Genomic DNA, 25,646 nt, shown 5'->3' with positions numbered 1-25,646 from the left:
TTGCACCATTAGTGCCAAGGTCAATACAGTGAAAAAGGCAATTAAAATCTTAGTATTATTGTAGAAATAGTTTGGACCTGAGGGTCCGAGGGCCCACCCCCACTTTGAGAACTGTTAATGTAGGATAGATATATAGTAAGTCTAAGGCAACTATCTTCTCATGTACAGGGTTAAAAAATCATAGTAACCAGTCGTAGTAGTTCTTTTTGTTGTAATTTTCATAATATGGTTTTGAGGGGTTTTAGTTCAGAGCAACAATTCATTTTTAAAATTTTGTTTATGTAGAGTTTACTAGACAAATACTAACTACATAGTGAAGTTCTCAATTTAGTTATTTGAAGGCTAAAGAAAATACAAAACTTAAAAAATAAGTAGGGTCTAAACTAGGCTGAAAATTTGTAAAAGAAAATGCAATACTCAATAGTTTTCTTTAAGAACAGGATTATCTTGAAGATAGTTTCTAAAGAGGTTTTGGGACACAGAGGAGAATGCAAATGGTACAAAAAGAAACCACTACTGAATAGATATAAATGATGTCCTACTTCAATATAATTTTTTTTAAAAGAATATTTTCTTTAAAACTATCCACTTCAGGGCCTTAGCTGGGTTGCTCCTGGCATGCTGAGTTCCGAGGTTTGATCCCCAGTTAAGGCATGCATGAGAAGCAACCCAATGAGTGCACAGCTGAAATGGAACAATGAACTGATGCTTCTCTCTCTCTTTCTCACTCACTCTCCCCCTCCCTTCCCCCCACCCTTTCATCTCTCTCCTCTTTCTCCCTCTCTCCCTTCTTTTCTCTCTCAAATCAGTAGAAAAATTTAAAAAAAATCCACTTCTGTGGCTTTCACTGTATTATTGAGATTTTAGTTCTCAAAGCAATGCTTCTTTAAAACTGCATTAATGATGGCTTTCCCTAATTTATAATAGAAAACAATACAAATGAACAGAGTAAATGTCTATTAGTAGGTGAAAGCATGTAATGCTTAGTTTGTTAACTTTTAAAAGTCAACATATGATGATGCTTTTGAAAATATGTATTATATATAGCAATAGCATTTTTTGATAGCACTCAGTTTGTGTGATGGAATAAAATATTGGAATTTTATGGTGTTTGAATTAGTTATTTATTGCTTTATAACAAATTTAGCAGGTTAAAACAACAAACATTATCTTACAGTTCCTGTGGGTCAGGAACCTGTACAGCTTACCTTGGGACCCTGGCTCACAGTCTCTCGCAAAGCAGTAAAGGTGTCAGTCAAAGCCATGGTCATTTCCAGGTTAGACTGGAGGAGACTCCGGCTCCAGACTCATTCAGGTAGTTGTTGGTGGGATTCATCTCCTCACAGGTATTGGTCTGAGGGCCTCAGTTTCTTGCCATGTGGATGTGTGCCATAAGTAGCTAACTGGTTTTCAAAACAAATGAAATAACAAGAGGGGGTGGACAAGACAGAAATTCTCATCTTTTTTTTTTTTTAACCTAATCTCAAGGTGACATCAATTACTTTTGTTGTATTCTGTTAGAAATGAGTCATTAGGTCTAGGGCAGTGGTCCCCAACCTTTTTTGGGCCACAGACTAGTTTAATGTCAGAAAATATTTTCACGGACCAGCCTTTAGGGTGGGATGGATAAATGTATCACGTGACCGAGACAAGTGTCAAGAGTGAGTCTTGGATGTAACAGAGGGAATCTGGTCATTTTTTAAAAATAAAACATCATTCAGACTTAAATGTAAATAAAACGGAAATAATGTAAGTTATTAATTCTTTCTCTGCAGACCGGTACCAAATGGCCCATGGACTGGTACCAGTCCGAGGCCCGGGGGTTGGGGACCACTGGTCTAGGGGAGGGAATGATACAAGGCTGTGAGTACCTGGAGTTTAGAATTATTAGGGCCGTTTTAGAGGCAGTCTACACAGTGTTCAAGAACACCACTGACTCAGAACTGTGGCACAGGGACAGTGGCTATCCAAGGAGAGTGCCTGTCTCAAACCCAACTCCTCTGACAAGTGAAAGCTGAATGTAGCCTTATGGTAGCTATGTCACTGTTCCTTCTGCCTTCTAATTCCAGATACATTTAAGAAACAATTTTAACCTCACTTTAGAAATCTGTTCCTTTAGAAACTACATTCCTCCCTATAATCTAGAAGGGATGGGAAATTATTAGGAAAAAGAAATAATTGATGGGATTGATTTTAGAGCCAATTTGCTAATGGAGGAAAATCTCAAAGTAACTTCTGTAAGTACGCTACTCAGAAAGCAATGAGTATAGTGAGTAGAAGATTCTTTTTAAAAGTCATTTTTAGCATTTGTAAGGAGTTTAAAATATGTGCCTAGACATGTACTCCGATGCTTTGTTTTAAAGAATCAGAGATCTCGTCTAGATAGTTTAGGAATGTAGTTTTATTATATTAAAAAGGCAAATGCAGTAAAGTTTAAATCTATAGATTATACTTCAAGGTGGTGGTGGTTTTTTCTTTTTGAGAGAGGTGTTATGATTTCATATTTTAAAGCCCTTTAAAAATGTTAAAGCTCAGAATCCAGGCCATGATAAACCTTTCTCTGTAGAGGAAGGAAGCCCATCTTCCTGGGTGCCTGAATACCATTTTTTTCTGCTTTTGATAAAGTATAACTTTTACAATTGTTTGTTTTTAATCAAACTGCTTATTGGGTAAAGTATTTTGGGGGGGTTTGTTTTTAGACTTATAAATTATGTAATATGGAGCAGGCAAGATTAAACCATAAAACTGCTTTTTAAAAGAAATCCATAAAAAGAAATTTGTTTTTCCACACATGGATTTTAATGTGTTTGTTGCTTTTCCTCCCCCTGATATATTTTACTTAAATCTGTGGGTATCCTGTCCTTGAGTGGTGTGGTTTAATTGCACACCCAAGTTAGTCTGTTATAAGTGTGTTTAACTAGGTATCTCTGTGACAGGAATCTTATCCATCTTCTTCACCAATATGGTTTGTGGACTCTGATGACCCAAATCTGACATCAGTTCTGGAACGTCTAGAAGATATTAAGAACAACAATTCGGTGAGAAAATAAGCCATGCTACTTTCTTTTTTTCCTCATGAACATTATATTATAGAACTTAAGTGTTGAGAGATAATATAATGTAAAAGCCAGATACTCTGATAATCTTGGGCTAAAAACCAGGTTTTTTTATTTGTTTTTTGTTTTTGTACTTTAAAATATAGTATTTACTTTCTAGTTTCTTTTTTATTCCCATAAGGTATAGTCTTAATTTGGACCAGGAATTAGGTGTTCTCTTTTCCATGAATTCTAACTTTATTAAGCAAGCATTTTTGGTAGGGACTATTAGCCAAGGTAGGGAGTAGAAAAAAGGTAAAAGACCGCAAAGTAGATGTGAGGGGAAATGATAGCATGACACCAGCACTAGGGTCAGGGAATTGCCTTTCCAGTCAAGAGTCTATAACGGCAGTAAAAAGCCATATATATGATATATATATAACATGAAGAAATACAACTTATGATTTTACAAAAAATTAAAAACCTGTTTTCTTCGGTTATAAAAATAATAATCATTGTGAGAGAACTAGTAAAATTTTAAAAAGAGAAAATAAAAATTTTCCATAATTTCTCTACCTACTATAACCATTGTTGATATGATTTTTTTTTAGTAATGTTTTTCTTTTGCTAGTAAAATACATATATTCTTGTATATATGTTTAAATAGTTGAGGTCCTATTCAATATAGTTTTACATCTTTTTTAAAAAGTTATATGTCTTTTTTGTAATGATAATACATTACCATTGTATTTTTTCTATGATGTCATAAAGTCCTTATGGAAAAATATTGGTCATTATAGGCACGTGATATGATTATTTGCCTTAAAAAAAAAATCCAAAGGAGTCAATTGAAAAAACAATTTTGTTTGTTTTCCTTTGTTCTTTCTTTTTTGTGTGTGTGTTTTTTAATTTCTTTTTTTTTGAAAAATTTTTAAGATGACTGGTTAAAAATACTATTTTATAAAAGTCAATGGTTCCCCCAAATATCAACTAGAATCAAACAGAAATATAGTAGAAAAGTATTTTGTTGACAATTAAAATTAAAAACATGAAATGCCTAGGAATAAACTTCATGTGTCAAGAAAACTACAAAAATTTGCCGATTGGAATGAAAGTCAGTGTGTTCCTGAGTGGGCAGACTTTATGTCATTTATCTCCACAGCTTCATGTTAATTTATAAGTTGAATGCAATCCCAGTAAAAAGTCAAACAGACTTATTTTTGGAACTTGATAAAATGAATCTAAAGGTTATTTTGAATAGTAAATAATAAAGAATAATTATGAAGTTGAAAAAAAGTAATGATGTGAGATTTGTTCAACTAGGTAATTCAATAAAATACTGAGTACTGGCACTGGAGTGGATGGATGAAGGCAACAGAAGTTTAAAAAGAGTCATGCAATTGAGAATGTAAAATAAGTTAAATTGAGTTAAAGTTCTCAATAAGAAAAGGAGAGATTATTCTATTAATAGCCTTAAGAGAACTGACCATTTGGGGAAGTTAGAGTCTTACCTCAGATTTTTGTCAAAATAAGTTAAACGTGGTTCAGAACATCATTTTGAAGAGTATTTTAAAAGTAAAGACTAATTTGGAGAGCTATGAAGGTTAGAGGTAAAAATTTAAAGCAAGACCATGACAGGACAGGGAAGGAGTGACAGGTTCCTTAATGGAGCCTCCTCTAAAGATCTAAATGTGTAAGTTTTGTGATAGTGGAAATGAGTGGGGTTATTTTTCAATAACCCATCAAAATGTTTCATTAAAAATTCCATCAAAAATGCTCTTAAAGTGAAATGACATAGGATATAAAATTTGGGTTGAATTTTATAAAAAAATAATGTATTTAAAAACAAACAAACCCAAAATTCACTCTTTGTTTTCTTACAGTCTCTGTCATTATCTTATAATCTAGTTTATTGACAAAATAAGCTATCTTTCCTCACCTTTAATTCACTTAATTCATTACAGTCTAGATTCTGCTTTCATCGTTGCACTAAAAAATTTTATCTTTAGTTGCCAAATCCAGTGACACCTTTTTCAGTCCTAAAATTGACAGTCTGCAGCATTCAATATGTTGGTTGTTCTCTTGTTGAAACATTCTTCCATTCAACATTTTTTACTTAATGTCCACCAATAAAGACTTGATTAAATAAAAATTGTGTATAGTTTTAGGATAGAATATTATGTTGTAGTTAAAAAGAATGTAGCTAGCCTTTTCACAGGAGCATGTACAACTTTCCAAGATATTCTAAGTGAAAAAGCAAGGCATAGAATATTGTCTGAAATTTGGCCACTTTTGTATGAAATGTAAAAAATCTGTATCTGTTCTGGTTTATGCATACTTTTCTCCCCTGGGTGGATACAAGAAACTTAGTAGTAGAACACAGAAAAGTTTGTTTGTTTATTTGTTTGTTTGTTTTTAATTGATGTTTCAATGTCAGTGTCTGTGATAAGTGATGGGTACAAAAATACAAGTCATATTCTGTCCTCTGGGAACTGATAATCTAATGAGGATTTCTGGCAATCCACCGTCTCCTCTATCTTTCTTTACTCTGCCTTGATTTCCTCCTCAATCCCTTCTTTCTTGGTTTGCCTCTACTCATTCTGTGCTTTCTGAGTAATCTCTTCTACTCCTGTTACTTAAATCATTGTCTGTATTCTAGAGATTCCTAAATCTGTATATCTAGCCAAAACCATGTATGTCTATATGTCACATAGATCCAAGGACTCTCACTTGGATGTGCCATGGTTGTTCATGATTACATCTAAATTTAAACTTATCTGCCTCCTGGTAGGCCACCACCCATCATGTTTCCCCTCAGCAATTCTCTTTGTGATTGTGACAATAGGAAATAATGAAATTCATCACCCAAGCCCAAATCTGGGACCTGGGGACTAGCTTAGAGTTCTTTTTTGTCCCAATGTTTCCTGTACCACCCCTAACCCCCCGCCCCAACTATCTAGGAAGTTTCTAAGACCTGCTACCTTATAAATATTTCTTAAGGTTTTCCCTATCCTTCAAACACTTTTTGGGGGGAGCATAAAGTTGAAGTTCCTGGAAGATGTACCCCCTGTTTTTATCTTGTGTATGACTCCACCACACTCTGCCTGTCCCACCGTACTCCTGTAGTGCTTTCTGTGCCAGAGGTTGGGGTGTCTGAGTCCGTGTCCAGGCACCTTGTCTCGTCTTTATCGTGTACTTAGCACACAAGACAAGCTTATTGGATGGATAACAAATCTACAGTGGGGCTTCACCACCTTTTGAGCTTGATGATATTTTTTGATACTTATTTTGAGCTCAGCTTTTCGTACTTCTGCTTGCTCCATTGTCCACTTTGGAAAGGCTTGTTCTTTGCTTTTTTAACCCTTTCTAATGTTGTGTCTGTTTTCTTATTCCTTCATAAATCTGCTTCTTTCTCTTCATCTCTTTTCATGGTCAGACACATTCAGGAAAGTGTTCCTGACCAAGTAAAGTAAGTTGCCTGACTAGCTACTGGTCAGATCTACTGACTATTGGCCATTCTTCTTAAACCATAATTGCTAAATTCATGCATTAAAAAGTTTTTAAACAATGAAAGACATATGTGTACATAATTTACCTTGCTTAAAGTAAGTATGCTCACAACCTGACCTGTGGTGGCACAGTGGATAAAAGGGTCGACCTGAAACGCTGAGGTCGCTGGTTCAAAACCCTGGGCTTGCCTCGTCAAGGCACATATGGGAGTTGATGCTTCCTGCTCCCCCACCCCCGGCTGTCTGTCTTTCTCCTCTCTCTAAAATGAATAAATAAAATATTTATTAAAAAAAAAAAGTAAATATGCTCACAAAACAATCTGGATGTAAAACTGGAAACTTGAGTGATCTTTTTTTGCAGTTTTAGGCTTATACTTAAGAGCCTACTAAGTACCAAGTGTTTTCACAGATGATTTTATTTAATCTTTGCCATTATGAGGTTTAATTTTCTTGTTTTACTGATGGGAGTCTGAAACTAAGGGAGTTAGAGACTATATATATATCCCAGGTCATCTAGATTCCAGGGCTTGGTCTATTAGACCACATTTGCCTCCATTTTTAAATGAATATGACTGAAATATATAATTTTTTGACCCATGTGCAACCACACTGTCTCTGTTTTTTGTAGTCTCAGAAACGTATTACTGTACTCGTGTGAAGTTACAAGTTTCCAAGATGAGAAGTTGGCAACTGACAACCAGACAATGTCTGGAGCTCCCCTTCCTCTGCCTTTTTGTTGAAGTCATTCTGCTGGGTGTCAGTTGTAGGACTGCACTCAAGCCACAGTGACTTTTATACTAGCAACTCCTAACAATATTTCTTTAAATACTGTAGGCTGTAATTGGGCAATAACAAACGTTTTCATTTCCTACTGGATTGGTTACAGTAGTTGTAGCATTACTTTTGTCTTCTAAGGGCTTTTTAACATAATGCTTATTTACTGAAATGTGTTTTATAGCTTCGTCAGCAATTGAAGTGGTTGATATGTGAACTCTGCAGATTATATAACCTTCCTAAGCACCTGGATGTTGAGATGCTAGATCAACCACTCCCCACGGGTCAGGTAAAGTAAAATTTCTCTGGTGATCAAGAGCTAAAATTAATTGTCTCAAGCTAAAGTAAAACAAGGATGCCTTGTCTTCACTTTGAAACAACTTATTTAGAAGTTAGTTTTTGCTGTTGAATTGTTTTGTTTGTTTTGCTGTAGGTATTCAAAATAACCTTTTCATTTTGAGGAGCTGCTGGTATTTGCTATGACGGACAAAAAAATGCCTCTTCCCACCTCTACCTTCTGTTGTTAATGTTCCTGGTTTCCATAACTGCTCCTCACTTCTTCAGTTGTTTGCTTGTACCCGTTTGCTTACCCTCACCGACAGAAGGAAATATGCCATTTCCTTTTGCTGGCCTACGCTTCTTAAGGCCTAACCCAAATATTATCCCCTCCAAGCTCACCATCCTTCTAATTCTTCTGGGTTGCTGGATTTACCTATTTAGATGTCATTATATTAACTTTATACTATAATAGAGAAGGATTTAGCTCTTTTATCATCCACTTACCCACCAACTTCTCTTTCTTAAGACATCATTCTGTTCAGTCATGTGAATAATTACTGTTTATCATTAGGACTTTGTAGTATAGTTTTCTATGATGATATTTCCTTTCTTGTATAGTTTTTTGTGTTGCTTCTTCAATTGCTTTGGCTTATTCATTTAAGTTTACCTGGAGTGTTACCTTTTTAAGCTCATTTGTGCTTTGTGAGGCTTAACCCAAATTATCTTCTTCAAGCAAGAGATGTTATAAGGAATTATCAGGATTACAAGGAATGTCCTCCTGATTTTTTTAAAGTTTTCCTTTTTTGATTTTAATTGAATTTATTGGGATAGCACTACAATGTCTTTATGTTCTCTCCCATTTCTGTGAGAACTCCTTCTCCTCTGAAGCCCTTTGTTCTTCTGCACCAATGTGGCAGCTGCTCTCTGAGCTGGTTGTACAGCTGTCATTTTTAATTTTTCTTATCTCCTCTGCTAGAGTAGATCTCTTGTTTCCTAACCTATGCCATCTTTCTTGGCTTATCTTTCACATTTTGCCTGAGTACATCAAGTTAAATCTTGAGAGAGCCTGAAGGGGTAGTACATTTTCTGAGTTCTAACTTCTAAAAAGGTATGGCCAAACCACCGTCAGTTTGACTGTTGCTTCTGCTGCTTATTAGCTGCATTATCTAATTAGCTTGGGCTAATAACTGACACTGTACATCAATTTCCCATTTGCAAAATGGGGGAAATAGTAGTAGTACCTGTATTTTGGAGGAGCTTTGAAGATTAAATGAGTCAGTACATGTAAGTCATTTATAGCAGTGGTTTTCAACCTGTTTACATTTAGGGACTGGTAAAAATAAGAGAATTGTTTCAGGACAGCTACAGCAGAAATCACCCTGAGCCTAAGCAAATTTGACTAAAATCATTGGGTCTGTCATCTTCATACAACATCAGGGTGGTTAACTCTTTCGTGGACCGGCATGAAATTTCTGGCAGACCCATCCATGGACCGGTGGTTGAAAAACACTGATTTGAGCAGTGTGTGGTGCACAGTGAATTCCCAATAAGTGTTAACTGCTGTTAAAGTCTCCTCTCACACTTGGTAGATAGTTTGGTTGAATATATAATTCTAGGTTGAAAATAATTTCCCCTCAGAATTTCAGACTGTGCTATTGTCTTGTAGCCAATGGTGTTGTCCAACCTGATGCCATTCTGAATCTTACTCAGCTCTGCATGAAGCTTTGAGTTTGTCTTTTCTTGGTGCTCTGAAATAACTGTTTACTCAGAAGAGGTCTTTTTTACATTGTGCCTCTCCACTCAGTATGGATGGGCTTTTTAAAATTTGGACTCTTGAATCTTTTTTCTTGGTTAAGTGTTCTTGCATTTTTTTCTGTGATAACTTTCTCCTTTACATTTTTTTTCTTTTTTCATTTGGGAATGCCTATTCATGGGATTTTAAACCTCTCCACTTGAGTCTTTGTATCACTGATACGGTCTCTGTATTCTATCTCTTTGTCTTTTTTTTTTTTTTTTTTTTTCATTTTTCTGAAGCTGGAAACGGGGAGAGACAGTCAGACAGGCTCCCGCATGCGCCCGACCGGGATCCACCCGGCACGCCCACCAGGGGCAACGCTCTGCCCACCAGGGGGTGATAATCTGCCCATCCTGGGCGTCGCCATGTTGCGACCAGAGCCACTCTAGCGCCTGGGGCAGAGGCCACAGAGCCATCCCCAGCGCCCGGGCCATCTTTGCTCCAATGGAGCCTTGGCTGCGGGAGGGGAAGAGAGAGACAGAGAGGAAAGCGCGGCGGAGGGGTAGAGAAGCAAATGGGCGCTTCTCCTGTGTGCCCTGGCCGGGAATCGAACCCGGGTCCTCCGCACGCTAGGCCGACGCTCTACCGCTGAGCCAACCGGCCAGGGCCTATCTCTTTGTCTTTTAATTTTAAATTTTGGAAGATTTTCTTTCAACTTTTGAAAATTTTATTAGGACAGTCATGATTTTAAGTTTTGTTTTGGTTACTTATTGCTGCTTAGCCAGTTATCCCAGGACAATTTATTCTTTATCTCACGATTGTGTGGGTTGACTTAGCTGGACTGTTTTTCTGCTGACCTCACTGTGCCGTCAGACTCCAGCTGGGACTGTGGTCATTTGGACACATGACTGCACTGGGGTGTCCCAACAGGGCACCTTCACTTACATGTCTGCTGCCTCATTGTTTCTCCACATGGCCTTTCTCACCACATGACATCTTCCAGGACCTCCTCATGTAGCTTCTGTTTCTTCAGGAAGGTAATCAGAATTCTTGTTTTGGGCTTCTGAGAGCACAAAAGTTGAAGCTGCCTGACCTTCTTAAGGCCTAGATTGCAACTGGCCCGGCATCATTCCCACCACATGCAGCAGTTAAAGTAGGGCCAGCCCAGATTCACTGTGGGAGGGGACCATGGAGGGAGGCATGAGTGCTGGGATGAGTGGTTCACTGGGGTCCTCTCTGAGGACCCTAAAGTTGAACCATACCTTTTAAGAGCTTTTTCTTGTTCTCTGATTATTCCTTACCCATAAGATTCATTCTTTTTTTTTTTTTTTTTGGTGTTATAGATATAATATATTTAAAAGGGTCTTTAATACTTATAAGTATTAAAGTTTAAGAGTATCCCTTTGATACTCTTGTCCTCTTCCTCTCTAGCATCTCAATTTTTTCTATAATGCTTTTAATAAATATTTTGGTCTTGTTCTTTTTGAAGACTTTTCTCAAATATCTACCTAGTCTTATGTTGCTCATATATATTTTTTTCTTTATTCCTTCCTCTTTTTTTCCTTCATAGTTGAGAGAGGTACTGGAGGGTTGATTGGGAGTTCTTTATGGCCAAGACTTTTCAAGTGAAAGCTTGTAGGAGAAATTTAAGTTAACTTCTAACCCCTGTCCCATTTTTTAGTATAATAATAAATGATGGTGGAGCCACTCAGATTTCGGACATGAAACCATGTTTCTCCTTTGGTTCTGCTTATGGAGGTGGAGAAAGCAGTGTGTTTTGGGGGCTAGACAGTGTGTTCTGTATATAGGCTTTTGACTAATCTTTGTGTTTAGCCCTATCCACCATGCCTGCTACCTAGTGCACCCAGTGTTCATGGTGTAGAAACCCTGGAAGATATGGTGGGACAAATTAGCCTCCCTCTGATTTATATCCCCAGACCTGTGGTTTTACTTGTTTGCTCCATTAATTACCATTCCTTTGTTTACTGTCACATTATGGCACAAGTGAGATCTCTTTCTGCTGCTAGTCCCCTTTTTTAATCACTGTGTGTTTATTCTTCAGTTTAACTCTAGTGGAGCCCAAGGAAAGAGAGAAAATGGGAGAAATATATATTCTGTGTTCAAATTTTCTTCTCTGGAATGTGTGCCACTTTGGTTTTTTACTTAACAATATACCATGGACACAATACATGTAGATCTACCTTGTTTTTTGTGACTGTGCTTTTATTTTATTTATATATATATATATTCCCCCCCCCCCCGAAGCTGGAAATGGGGAGGCAGCCAGACAGACTCCTGCATGTGCCAGACCGGGATCCACCCCCCCCCCCCCCCCGCATGCCCAGCAGGGGGCGACGCTCCGCCCCAAGATGGGTGTGGTCCTGCCGCAATCAGAGCCATTCTAGCTCGCGAGGCAGAGGCCACAGAGCCATCCTCAGCACCCGGGCAAACCTTGCTCCAGTGGAGCCCTGGCTGCTGGAGGGGAAGAGAGAGACAAAGAGGAAGGAGAGGGAGAGGGGTGGAGAAGCAGATGGGCGCTTCTCCTGTGTGCCCCAGCTGGGAATCGAACCCGGGACTCCCGCACGCCAGGCCGACACTCTACCACTGAGCCACCCGGCCAGGGCCTGTGACTGTGCTTTTAATTTCATGTGGGGATGTAACATAACTGTGACTTACATGAGGAAGTTTCCTAATTTTGAACCATTTTGGCATTCCCATAATAAACTTGGTGCCTGCATAAATATAGGGAAGGGGAACACACACAATGGATATGGTAATATTTTATTTTTGGACTTTTCTACTTTAAATGTTGCACTATAGTTTTATTTTTTCCATTTCCTTTTAGGCTTCTATTTCATTTTAGTATCAGGGTTATGCAGTCTCATAAAATGACTTGGAAGTTCTTTGTGTGTGTCTAAGATCTAGGACGTTTTAAATCAACCGGGGAGCTATCTTGCCTTCCATGAGATATTTGGACATCTATGGAGATATTTTTGTTGTTACAACTAGCTGAGGGGAGTGCAGTTGGCATTATTGTGGGCAGTGGGAATGTTATTAAACATTCTACAATGTCTGAACAGTTTCCACAACAAAGAAATATCTGGTCCAAAATAGTAGTTCCAAAGTTGAGAAATTTTTGTTTAAATAAACATCTGAGCCTAATTTATTTTGCTTTTCTGTGTATTAGTATGTTCATATTTTCCATTTCTGAAGTCAGTTTTAGTAACTTTAGACTCTAAAAATTGATGACTTCCTCCATACTTTTGAAACTGTTGTAGAAACGTGCATAGTATTCACTTTTTGCATCTTCATCAGTGGTTATAATCCTCTTTTCATTTGCAAAGTTGCTTTTATCTTTTTGTTTGTTTTTGTTGCTTTCCTTATCTTGATTGCAGAGGCTTATTTGTTTTATTATATTGTTTTTTTGCCTCCCTCCCCCCTCCCCCTCCCCCTCCCCCCTCCCCTCTCCCCCTCCCCCCTCCTCCCTCCCTCCCTCCCTCCCTCCCTCCCTCCCTCCCTTCCTTCCTTCCTTCCTTCCTTCCTTTTCTTTTTTAAAAGAATTAGCCCTTAGTTTTGTTGTTTAAATCTAACATGTAGTCTTCTCATGTTTTGCTCAAGTCTTATGATTCCCTCTTCTAGCTTTTTGGATAGTTGTGGTTTAATTGCCTTTTTAAGTGCTGTACACATTTTCTTCTCAGTGCCATTTGATTGCACAGGTTTTCAATGTTCATATACTTATTGTCTAAATAGTATGTATTTCCTACATACTTTGGATCCATCTTTTGTTTATATTGTTATATTTCACAAGAAACAGTTTTAAGTAAAATGTATTGAAAACATGTGAACATAAGTTTAGTGTAACAAATAGTTATACCAGGAACCACCACCTTTCCACCACCTCACTACCACCCTAGTGAAGAAGCAGAACATGTCCAGCTCTGCAGAAACCTTCTGTAGGCTCCTTCCCATCTACTAGTCCTCCCCCTGCTTTTTGCTGGGTTTTATCACCCATACATGCGTCCCTGAACAGTATGGTTCAGTGTTGCCTGCTTTGAGCTTCATGTTAAGCCATACTATGAATGTATTCTTTCATGTCTGTCTTTTGCTCAACATTGTGTGTTGAATTCATTCATATTGTGTGCAGCTGGATTCATTCAATGTTTAGCTATTTGATTTTTACAGACACTTGGGTTGGTTACAGTTTGCTGCCTGTCCATATTTTATGCTACTTATACCTGTGTGAGCATTTCTCTGGGCATATACTTAAGAGTTGGATATTGGGAGTAATTTCTTCTTAAATCGAGTTATTTTGAGAAAAATTTAAACCTTCTCAATGTGCATTGGGGCTATTTATAATATTCCACTGTGGTCAGAGAATATGACCTCTAACCTCTCCATTGTATTATCACTACGTACTTAGACTTAACTGTTGATGCTTGAATTATCTTTGCTTATTTCTCATGTTACATGGCCCCCCTGACCCCCCCAGAATACATTCCTGAATAATTTCCTTTATTTCTAGAAAGGATTGTAGAATGTGTGTAGAGAGTGTTCCTTGGATACTCAGGGTCTGTTTTTATCATTTGGTCAACAGACTCTGTGTGAGGTTCTCTGTGTGGATGCTGAGGACCAAGGGGAACACACAGATATGACTTCTGTCCTGATGTAACTACAAACGGAATTCTAAGTTCATAACTAAGTCTCTCCTATGTTCTTGACACCTTTTTAAAAATTAAATTTATTGCCCTGGCCGGTTGGCTCAGCGGTAGAGCGTCAGCCTAGCGTGCAGAGGACCCGGGTTCGATTCCCGGCCAGGGCACACAGGAGAAGCGCCCATTTGCTTCTCCACCCCTCTGCCGCGCCTTCCTCTCTGTCTCTCTCTTCCCCTCCCGCAGCCAAGGCTCCATTGGAGCAAAGATGGCCCGGGCGCTGGGGATGGCTCTGTGGCCTCCGCCCCAGGCGCTAGAGTGGCTCTGGTCGCAACATGGCGACGCCCAGGATGGGCAGAGCATCGCCCCCTGGTGGGCAGAGCTTCGCCCCATGGTGGGTGTGCCGGGTGGATCCCGGTCGGGCGCATGCGGGAGCCTGTCTGACTGTCTCTCCCTGTTTCCAGCTTCAGAAATATAAAAAAAAAAAAAAAAAAAAAAAAAATTAAATTTATTGAGGTGACATGGTTAACATAATTATACAGGTTTCAGGTGCCTAGTTCTACAACACATCTCTGTACAGCATATTGTGTGTTCAAACCCCCAAGTTAAATCTTTGTTCATCACCATTTATCCCTCCTATACTGTCCTTCACCTTCCCCCCTCCCCCACCCCAGTAGTCACCACACTATTGTCCTTGTCTATGAGTTTTTTTTCTTTTGTCCTTTTTTGCTCTAGTCCTCTACCCTCCTTACCCAGCCCCACCCCTAACAGCTGTCAGCCTGCTCTCTATGTATGGGTCTGTCTCTATTTTGCTTGTTAGTTCATTTTCTTTATTAGGTTCCATATGTCAGTGAAATCATATGGTACTTGTCTTTCTCTGACTGGCTTATTTCACTTAGCATAATGCTCTCCAGGTCCATCTGCTACTGCAGAAGGTAAGATTGCCTTCTTTTTATGGCCATGTAGTATTCCATTATTTAAATATACCACAGATTTTTTTATCTACTCAACTACTGATGAGTACTTGGGCTCTTTCCAGATATTGGCTATTGTAAATAACACTGAAATGAACCTAGGGGTGCATATATTAGTATTTTGGAATTCTTAGTATATATTCCCAGAACTGGGATCACCAGGTCAAGAGGCAGTTCCATTTTTAATTTTTAATTAAAAAAATTTTTTTTTAGGTGAGAGGAGGGGAGATAGTGAGGTAGATTCCTGCATGTGCCCCAACCGGGATCCACCTGGCAACCCCATCTGGGGCTGATGCTCAAGTACTGAGCTATTTTTAGTGCCTGAGGCTGTTGCGCTCACTTGGAGCTATCCTCAGCACTTGGGACCATGCTTGAACCAATCTAGCCACTTGCTGTGGGAGGGGAAGAGGGAGAGAAGCAGGGTGAAGCAGATGGTCTCTTCTCCTGTGTGCCCTGACCAGGAATTGAACTAAGGACATCCATACAACTGGGTTGATGCTCTATACACTGAGCCACTGGCCAGGGCTCCATTTTTAATTTTGAGGTAACACTGCTTTCTACAGTGGCTATACCAGTCTATATTCCCACCAACAGGTCCCTTTTATCCACACCGTCACCAACACTTGTTATGTGTTGATTTATTGATGGTAGCCATTCTGACAGGTGTGAGGTGATATCTAATTGTGGTTTTCATTTGCATTTTTTTGATGATTAGTGATGGTGAGCATTTTTTTTTGGTATTTTTCCAAAGTTAGAAGTGGGGAGGCAGTCAGATAGACTCCTGCATGTGCCTGACCAAGATCCACCCAGCATGCCCACCAGGTGGCGATGCTCTGCCCATTTGGGGTGTTGTTCTGTTGCGTTGGAAGCCATTCTAGCACCTGAGGTGGAGGCCATGGAGCCATCCTCAGCGCCTGGGCCAACTTGGCTCCAATGGAGCCTTGGTTGCCAGAGGGGAAGAGAAAGAGAGGAAGGAGAGGGGGAGGGGTGGAGAAGCAGAGGGGCGCTTCTCCTGTGTGCCCTGAGAATTGAACCCGGGGCTTCCACATGCCAGGCTGACGCTCTACTGCTGAGCCAACTGGCCAGGGTGGTGAGCATTTTTTCATATGCTTGTTGGCCATCTGTATATTCCCCTTTAGAAAAGTGTCTATTCAGGTCCCTCACCCAATTTTAAATTGACTTGTTTGATTTTTTTTTTTTTTTTGGTTTTGAGTTTTATACGTGCTTAATAAATTTTGGATACTAATTTATTAAATGTATTGGTGAATATGTTCTCCCATTTAGTGGGTTGCCTTTTCATTTTGTTGATGGTTTCCTTTCCTGTGCAAAAACTTTTTAGTTTGATGTAGTCCCCTTTGCTTATCTTTTTTCTTGTTTCCCTTGCCCACAGAGATATATCTGAAAAAAGGAGAAATGTCCAAGATTGTATTACCTATGTTTTCTTCTAAGATTTTTATAGTTTCAAGTATAATATTTTGTCTTTATTTTGAGTTTATTCTTGTGTATAGTGTAAGAAGGTGGTCTAGTTTTAGTTTTTGCATGTATCTGTCCAATTTTCCTAACACGATTTCTTGAATAGATTATTTTGCCTTCTTTGTCAAATATTAATTGACCATATAGGTGTGGGTTGATTTCTGGGCTCTCTATTCTGTTCCATTGATCTGTATGTTTTTATGTCAGTACCATGCTGTTTTGATTACTGTGGCCTTGTAGTATAGTTTGGTATCAGGTAGCATGATTCCTCCAACTTTATTGTTTTTTAAGATTGCTGTGGCTATTTGGGGTCTTTTGTGGTTCCATGTAAATTTTTGGAGTATTTGTTCTGGTTCTGTGGAATATATCATTGGTATCTTGCTAGAAATTGTGTTGACTCTATAGCTAGCTTTGGGTAGTATGGACATTTTGATGATATTAATTCTTCCTATCCATGAACACAGTATGTGCTTCTTTCTTCAGTGTTTTACAATTTTGCAAGTACAGATCTTTATATCCTTGGTTAAATTTATTCCTAGGTATTATATTCTTTTTGAAGCAATTATAAACAGTGTTGTTTTCTAAGTTTCCCTTTTTTTTTTTTTTTGTATTTTTCTGAAGCTGGAAACGGGGAGAGACAGTCAGACAGACTCCCACATGCGCCCGACCGGGATCCACCTGGCACGCCCACCAGGGGCCACGCTCTGCCCACCAGGGGGCGATGCTCTGCCCCTCCAGGGCGTCGCTCTGCCGCGACCAGAGCCACTCTAGCGCCTGGGGCAGAGGCCAAGGAGCCATCCCCAGCGCCCGGGCCATCTTTGCTCCAATGGAGCCTTGGCTGTGGGAGGGGAAGAGAGAGACAGAGAGGAAGGAGGGGGGGAAGAGAGAGACAGAGAGGAAGGAGGGGGGGTGGAGAAGCAAATGGGCGCTTCTCCTATGTGCCCTGGCCGGGAATCAAACCCGGGTCCCCCACACGCCAGGCCGACGCTCTACTGCTGAGCCAACCGGCCAGGTCCAAAGTTTCTCTTTTTTTTTTTTTTTTATATTTCTGAAGCTGGAAACAGGGAGAGACAGTCAGACAGACTCCCGCATGCGCCCGACCGGGATCCACCCGGCACGCCCACCAGGGGGCGACGCTCTGCCCACCAGGGGGCGATGCTCTGCCCATCCTGGGCGTCGCCATGTTGCGACCAGAGCCACTCTAGCGCCTGGGGCGGAGGCCACAGAGCCATCCCCAGCGCCCGGGCCATATTTGCTCCAATGGAGCCTTGGCTGCGGGAGGGGAAGAGAGAGACAGAGAGGAAGGTGCGGCAGAGGGGTGGAGAAACAAATGGGCGCTTCTCCTGTGTGCCCTGGCCGGGAATCGAACCTGGGTCCTCTGCACGCTAGGCCGATGCTCTACCGCTGAGCCAACCGGCCAGGGCCAAAGTTTCCCTTTTTGATAGATCATTATTAGTGTATAAAAAAGCAACTGTTTTCTGGATATTTATTTTGTATTTTGCTATTTTACTAAATTCATTTATCAGTTCTAATAGTTTTTTGGTGGAATCTTTAGGTTTCTCTCTACATGGAATCATATCATCTGCAGATAATGACAGTTTTAATTCTTCCTTTCCAATTTGGATGCCTTTTATTTCTTCTTCTTGTCTGATTGCTATGGCTAAGACTTCCAGTACTATATTGAATAAGAGTGGTGATAGTGGACATCCCTTGTCTTGTTCCTGATCTTTAAGGAAATTTTTGTAGTTTTGCCCATTGAATATGATGTTGTCTGTGGGTTTGTCATATATGGCCTTTATTATGTTGCAGTGTGTTTCCTCCATTCCCACTTTGCTGAGTTTTTAACATAAATGGGTGCTGGATTTTATCAAATGCTTTTTCTGCATCTATTGATATGATCACATGATTTTTATCCTTCATTGTTTATGTAGTGTATCATTATTGATTTGCAGAAATTGTACCAATCTTACATCCATGTAGTAAGTCCCACTTAATCTTTATTATATGCGGCTTAAGTGTCTGTTTGTTGCCGATAGCTTATTGGCTGCTTGCATAACTGTACTAGCCAATGGGGTGAAGTTGCCATGGCATTCAAATAGTCCCGCCTTCTGGCATGCCACCTCACAAATTGAGGTTAAAGATTGGAGCAATTATTATGCTGTTAAGAAATCTTAACACTAGAAGGAGTCTTTGCAATGGTACAAGACTAGAGGTTCTCCAATTGAAAAATAATGTCATGGCCCTGGCCGGTTGGCTCAGCGGTAGAGTGTCGGCCTGGCGTGCGGGGGACCCGGGTTCAATTCCCAGCCAGGGCACATAGGAGAAGCGCCCATTTGCTTCTCCACCCCCACCCCCTCCTTCCTCTCTGTCTCTCTCTTCCCCTCCCGCAGCCAAGGCTCCATTGGAGCAAAGATGGCCCGGGCACTGGGGATGGCTCCTTGGCCTCTGCCCCAGGCGCTAGAGTGGCTCTGGTCGTGGCAGAGCGACACCCCGGAGGGGCAGAGCATCGCCCCCTGGTGGGCAGAGCGTGGCCCCTGGTGGGCGTGCCAGGTGGATCCCGGTCGGGCGCATGCAGGAGTCTGTCTTTCTCTCTCCGTTTCCAGCTTCAATAAGAAAAAAAAAAAAGGAAAAATAATGTCATAATAGTTAGGTCTTTGGCTCCTCTAAAGGTGAAATACATGTCATTCCAAGAATTGATTTGCCTCCATCTCAAACAGAGTTGCCGTTTCAATTGAGACGTAGACAATTTCCTGTAAAACTTGCCTTTGCTATGACCATCAATAAGTCTCAGGGCCAAACGCTTAAGCGTGTTGGCATTTTTTTTACCTGAGCCTGCATTTGGACACAGTCAACTTTATGTTGCCTGTTCAAGAGTTCGTGAAAGAACGGATGTAAAATTAAAAATAATTGATGGTCTTCTGCAAGGCAAGCTTAAAAATGATGGAAAGATCTACACAAGAAATGTTGTGTACAAAGAGATCTTTGACATGTGAATTAACATTTTATTATTTAAATCACCTTTATTTATTGAGCTAGCGGTGGCTCTTAAGAAATGTACCACCAGTGGTTTCCTTCATTGCACTCTACTTTAAGCAATTAAGCAAGTAGAAGGGGGAAACCCCATGGGGCACTAAGCAAAGGGGCGTCCTCGCCGCCTGCCCTGGGTAATTCAGTTTGAATTAGCAGACACCTTTGCACAAATCATTTTAATTACAATTTATAATATCTAGAATAGCAGTCATTTCGTATGACCGCCGGGCTTTCTAGTCATGGTATATGCCATTTTAATGTATTGTGGGGTCCAATTTGATAATATTTTGTTGAGGATTTTGGCATCTATCTTCATCAGGGATATTGGCCTATAAGTTTCTTTCTTTGTAGTGTCTTTATCTGGTTTTGGGATTAGGATACTGCTGGCCTTGTAAAATGAGCATGGGAGTCTTCCTTCCTTTTGAATTTTTTGAAATAGTTTGAGAATGATAGGTATTAATTCTTCTTTGAATGTTTGATAAAATTTATCAGTGAAGCCATCTGGTCCAGGACTTTTGTCAGGAGTTTTTTTTATTATTGCTTCAATTTCACTAGTTGTAATCTGTCTATTCAGATTCTCTGACTCTTCCTGATTCAGTTTTGGAAGATTGCATATTTCTAGTGATTTATTCATTTCATCCAGATTGTCCAATTTGTTGGCATATAGTTGTTTGTAATTTCTTACTATCCTTTTTATTTCTTTGATGTCAATTGTTACTTCTCTTTCATCTCTGATTTTCTTTATTTGGATCCTCTCTAATTTTTCTTAATGACTCTGGTTAAAGGTTTGGCAACCTTGTTTATCTTTTCAAAGAACCATCTCTAGGTTTCATTGAGCTTTTGTATTGTTTTTTTAGACTTAATTTATGTCTACTCTGGTCTTTATTATTTCCTTCTTTCTATTAACTTTGGGCTTTGTTGTTCTGTTTCAAGTTCCTTTAAGTGTAAAGTTAAATTGTTCATTTGAGATTTTTCTTGTTTCTTGCAGTAGGCCTGTAATGCTATGAATTTTCATTTTAGGATTGCTTTTGCTGTTCCACAGATTTTGGATTGTTGTGTTTTTATTTTCATTTGTTTCAAGTTATCTTTTGATTTGTTCCTTGATCTCATTGTTAACCCACTTGTTGTTTAGTAACATGTTGTTTAGCCTCTGTCTTTGTGTGTGTGTTTTTTTCCCTTGTGATTGATTTCTAATTTCATAATTATGGTCAGAGAAGATGCTTGATATGATTTCAACCTTCTAAAATTTGAGACTTGTGTGTCCTAACATGTGGTCTATCCTAGAAAATGTTCCATGTGCACTTGAAAAGAATGTGTATTGTGCTGCACTGGGGTGAAATGCTCTGAAGATAGCAATTATATTCAGCTGATCTAATGTGTCATTTAAGGCCACTGTTTCCTTCTTGATTTTCTGTCTGGAAAATCTATCCATTGATGTCAATGGGGTGTTAAAATCACCTAGTATGACTGTATTGCTTTTGATCCCTCCCTTGTGTCCATCAAGATTTGCTTTACATATTTAGGTGCTTCCTACATTGGGTGCATATATGTTTACAAGGGTTATATCGTCTTGTTGGATTGCTCCCTAATCATTATGTAGTGTCCTTCTTTGTTACTGTAGCCCTTGTTTTAAAGTGTATTTTGTCAGATATAAGTATTACTACCCCAGCTTTTTTTTTTTTTCATTTCTTTTTGCATGAAATATCTTTTTCCATTCCTTTACTTTTAGTCTGTGTGCATCTTTTGTTCTGAGGTGGGTTTCTTGTAGATAGCTTGTATATGGGTCTTGTTTTCTTATCAGCTACCCTGTCTACCCCCCCTTCTTTTCTTAAAGAAGACCCATTAGCATTTCTTGTAATACTGGTTTGGTGGTAACAAACTTCTTTACCTTTTTCTTGTCTGGGAAGCTCTTTATTTCTCCTCCAATTTCAATGATAGCCTTGCTGGGTAAAGTAGTCTGGATGTAGGTCCTTGCATTCTTCACTTTGAATATTTCATGCTAGTCCCTTCTGGCCTGAAATGCTTCTGTTGAGCAATCATCAGACAGTCTTATGGGAACTGCCTTGTAGGTAACCACTGCTCTTCTCTTGCTGCTTTTAAGATTCTCTTTGTCTTTAACCTTTGCCATTTTAATTATGATGTACTTTGGTGTGGGCCTCTTTGGGTCTGTCTTTTTGGGGACTCTCTGTGCTTCTTGGACTTGTGTGTCTCTTTCCTTTGCCAGGTTGGGGAAATTTTTGGTAATTATTTCTTCAGATAAGTTCTTGAGCCCTTGTTTCCTCTTTTCTTTTTGGTACTCGAATGATATGGATATTGTTACATTTCATGTCCCAAAGGTCCCTTAAACTAGCCTCCTCCCTTTTTTTGTGTGTGTGACACAGACAGCGGGACAGATAGGGACAGACAGACAAGAAGGAAGAAAGATGAGAAGCATCAATTCTTTGTTGCAGCACCTTAGTTGTTCATTTGTTGCTTTTTCATATGTGCTGTAAGACCAGGGGCCACCACCATCATGGCCATGCACATGTAGGTTCACATTGGATTCAGGCAGACGGTAAAGAAACAGCGGAGCCAAAAACTGGCAAGCCATTCCTTTATTAGTCTTGCACCGGCCGATGAGCAAACACACGGGGAAAACACTTCCCTCTTCACTCAGGGCTTACAAAGCCACTGACACATTATCCAGTTCCACCAGCAAGAGAATCTTCTCCGGTTCCTCCTAGAATCAAAGGCCCTACCAGTCTCAGCAGAACTCACAAAAGCCCCTCACCTCTGGTTCCCAATCTGCACACCTTCTCTTTACACAAAGTGGCTTCTTCTGTTCTCTCAGTCTCTCCCTGCAAAACATGGCTTCTCTCCTTTTCAAAACTTTCTGGCACTAAAATCTCTCCTCCAGCAAACATTAGCAAGACAATAGCCCTTCTTAAGCAAGAAGGTAATTTGCAATTTCACAGATCACATATACCTCCTGGCACTGCCCAGAGCCATTTTGTAACAATCAAAGTGAGCAAACTCAAAAATTGTATTTAGCCCTTTTTCTGGAAATTCCTCCTGTTTTTTTCATTTGGGGCCTGTTTCTGTTTCTCCACATTTTGGCTGCCTCTTTGTGTTTGTTTCTATGTATTAGTTAGATCTGCTATGATTCCCAGTCTTTGTAGGGTGGCTTTATGTAGTAGGTATTCTTTTTTTTTTTTTTTTTTTTTTGTATTTTTCTGAAGCTGGAAATGGGGAGAGATAGTCAGACAGACTCCTGCATGCGCTGGACCGGGATCCACCTGGGACGCCCACCAGGGGGCGATGCTCTGCCCCTCCAGGGTGTTGCTCTGCCACGACCAGAGCCACTCTAGCACCTGGGGTAGAGGCCAAGGAGCCATCCCCAGCACCTGGGCCATCTTTGCTCCAATGGAGCCTTGGCTGCGGGAGGGGAAGAGAGAGACAGAGAGGAAGGAGGGGGTGGGGGTGGAGAAGCAAATGGGCGCTTCTCCTATGTGCCCTGGCCGGGAATCGAACCCGGTCCCCCGCACGCCAGGCCGACACTCTACCGCTGAGCCAACCGGCCAGGGCGTAGTAGGTATTCTTTTAGATACAGTGATACAGTCTCCTTGATCACCTCAGCTGGGTGTTCCACAAATGATCCTTGTGGGAGTTATGTGAGCTGTCCTGTGTAATTGAGTCTTGATTGCTATTGGCCAGTTGTGCATGGGATCAACCCTCAGGCTGGCTGACAGTGAGACTCTACCTCAAGTGTGTGAGCTGCAGTGCAGGTGCTGACCACAAGGAAGCAGAATTTACCTCAGTTGAGTTGGCTGCCTGACGATATCTCCCTTTGGATATGTTGCTTATGAAGTTAATTGGATCCTGCTCTGATGTTTTCTGAAGCTTGCCATTGGGTATGTTGATTCTGGGCCTCTTGAGAGGGAACCTTGTGCAGGCCAATGTAAGACACTGCCTGTGACCTGCCCTCAGTGACCTGTTTGGAGCTACAAGCGATCCAGTTTGTAGCTGCCTCTGCTGGGCTTAGGTGCCAGTGGGAAGGGCCAAGCTGCACACCAAGGCTGGCTTTTATCAGCACCAGATCCGGGAGCAGGTCAGCAAAAGTCCTCAGGCAGCCTGAGATCTACCTCCTGCTCCCTCCACCTGCTGGCTGCCTATTAGACTCAGTCACTGAAAGAACCCCTGGTGGAGTCCCTATGATAGGGCTAGTAGCTTTCCTGAGGAGGAGAGGCCAGTCAGGCTTCAAGGAAGGTGTTGGGTGTGGCCCCTACTCTAGAGCCACAGGTCTCAGTCTGTCCTGGATTTTGCTAGTATTTCTGCATAACAACCACTAGGAGTCAGATAGGTGGGGCCTCGATTCCAGAGAGTGGGTTTCCCAGCAGCCTCTACTGAATCTCAGGGGAGGGGGAAGTACCTGTCAGAGTCAGGGAAAGTGGGACGGGTGGGGCGGGGCCGGAGAGGTGGGCCCTGCCCCCGCTTTAAAGCGGATAACTGAGTCACTGTTACCCCTATGAGTCTGTCCATACCTCTATGATCTGGTCAAGGCTGCTGATTGTCCATAAGGGCCTAATCTCCACAGGGTTGAGGGAGAGGAAAAGGGGTGCTTTTCCCCAGGTTGATGCCATACGAGGGTAGTGCTCCACCCAAGAAAGATGGCGCCTGCAGTTCTGGAGGATGACTCAGCACCAGGATCCTGTTGTCTGTTCCCTTCCCCCCTTGTCCCTTCCCCCAGCGGAAGTGGCCTTCTTTCCTAAGCCTCTTAAACACTGCGCTCTAGTCTTCCATAGCTCACTCAGCTGCAGCGATGGCGGAATCTGAACAGGTCAGGGGGTAGGGCGTTGGCTGTCCCTGCTGGAAGTTGGAGACCGCATCCCTCTTTCCAAACCTTTAGAGACACCTGGCTCTGCGCTACTCTCTGGTCTCTCTACAACAAACTCAGCCACATGGGTGGGCCGGGAGGCGTAAAGCTCCAGCGTACGGGCGGGCTGGGCGACCTAAAGATCTGGCTGTACGGGTGGGTCTGGAATCCTACAGATCTGGCGGTACAGAGGTACGGGTCGATCCGGAGGCCTACAGATCTGACTGTTATGGGCGGGCTGGGCGGCCTACAGATCCGACTGTACGGGTCGGCTGGGAGGCCTATAGATCCAGCCGTATTGGTGGGCTCGGAGGCTTACAGATCTGGCCGTCCGATTGGCCAGGAGACCGATCCAGCCATTCTTTAAACTTTATCTTTCCAGTTATTTATTGTTAACAGATAAAAAAGTCTGATGCCTGACTGATTCTTACTCTTTCTCTGTATTTTATTTTTTTTGTTTCTGAAAGGTGGTATGGCTTTTTATTTAAGTGAATTACAGGGTTTTACTTTTTAATATACCTTTGGGATATTCAGAACCATTTTATATTCTGAAGTCTTTCTTTAGCAGAGCAACATTTGTGTCTTTTTATCTCTTTCTCCCCCACCCCCACCCTACTCCCACCCCCACCCCCACCGCCACCCCTGTCTTCTGGATAGATATTAGATCTCTGTATTCCTATCGTCCCATTTCCTTTCACTCTTTTATTTCTATCTGTCTTTCCCTCACCCCATCCCCTTTTCCTCCATTCTAAGGGAATGTCATAAATGTTTTGTTTATTCAAATCTGTTGTGCTTTCTGGCCCTTCTACTGAGGGTTTTGGTCTTTTTTTGGGAGGGGGGCTGGTCTTTGATTTCTCAGACCTCTCTTGTCCTTTGTATAGTAGTCTTTTTATATTTTGTGGCTGTAACATTTTCTCAGTTAACTGCTAAATATTTCAATTAGAATTTTAATTATAGTTCCTTCATAATAATGCTTCAGGCCCTGGCTGGTTGGCTCAGTGGTAGAGCATCAGTCTGGGTGTGGAAGTCCCGGATTCCATTCCAGGTCAGGGCACACAGGAAAAGCATACATCTGCTTATCTACTCCTCCCCCTTGCGCTTCTCTCTCTCTCCTCCTCCTCCCCTCCTGCAGCCATTGCCCAATTAGAGCGAGTTGGCCCCAAGTGCTGAGGATGGTTCTGTGGCCTCCGCCTTAGATGCTAAAAAATAGCTCTGGTTGCAAGGGAGCTAGGGCCCCAGATGGGCAGAGCATTGCCCCCTAGTGGGCTTGCCAGGTAGATCCCAGTTGGGGTGCATGCGAGAGTCTGTCTCTGTCTCCCCTTCTCTCACTAAAAAA

The 25,646-nt window shown here is 41.1% G+C and overlaps 1 protein-coding gene across 2 annotated transcripts in view; it reads left to right on the top strand.

Annotated features, from left to right (window-relative positions):
- The window catches only part of UBE2Q2 (ubiquitin conjugating enzyme E2 Q2), a 60,728-nt gene that overhangs the window by 9,339 nt on the left and 25,743 nt on the right, over nt 1-25,646 (top strand). The window contains exons 2-3 of one of the 2 annotated variants that reach the window (XM_066238614.1): nt 2,937-3,038; nt 7,503-7,607. In XM_066238614.1, coding sequence (XP_066094711.1) covers nt 2,937-3,038; nt 7,503-7,607 — 207 coding nt within the window. The remainder of the gene's footprint in view (nt 1-2,936; nt 3,039-7,502; nt 7,608-25,646) is intronic. The other variant, XM_066238615.1, reaches the window with a different exon arrangement.

Source organism: Saccopteryx bilineata, chromosome 7 (genome assembly GCF_036850765.1).
Source record: "Saccopteryx bilineata isolate mSacBil1 chromosome 7, mSacBil1_pri_phased_curated, whole genome shotgun sequence".
In the NCBI taxonomy this organism is placed as follows: domain Eukaryota; kingdom Metazoa; phylum Chordata; class Mammalia; order Chiroptera; family Emballonuridae; genus Saccopteryx; species Saccopteryx bilineata.
Note: the sequence above shows the minus strand (reverse complement) of the source record. Positions and strands in the feature narration are given on the sequence as shown.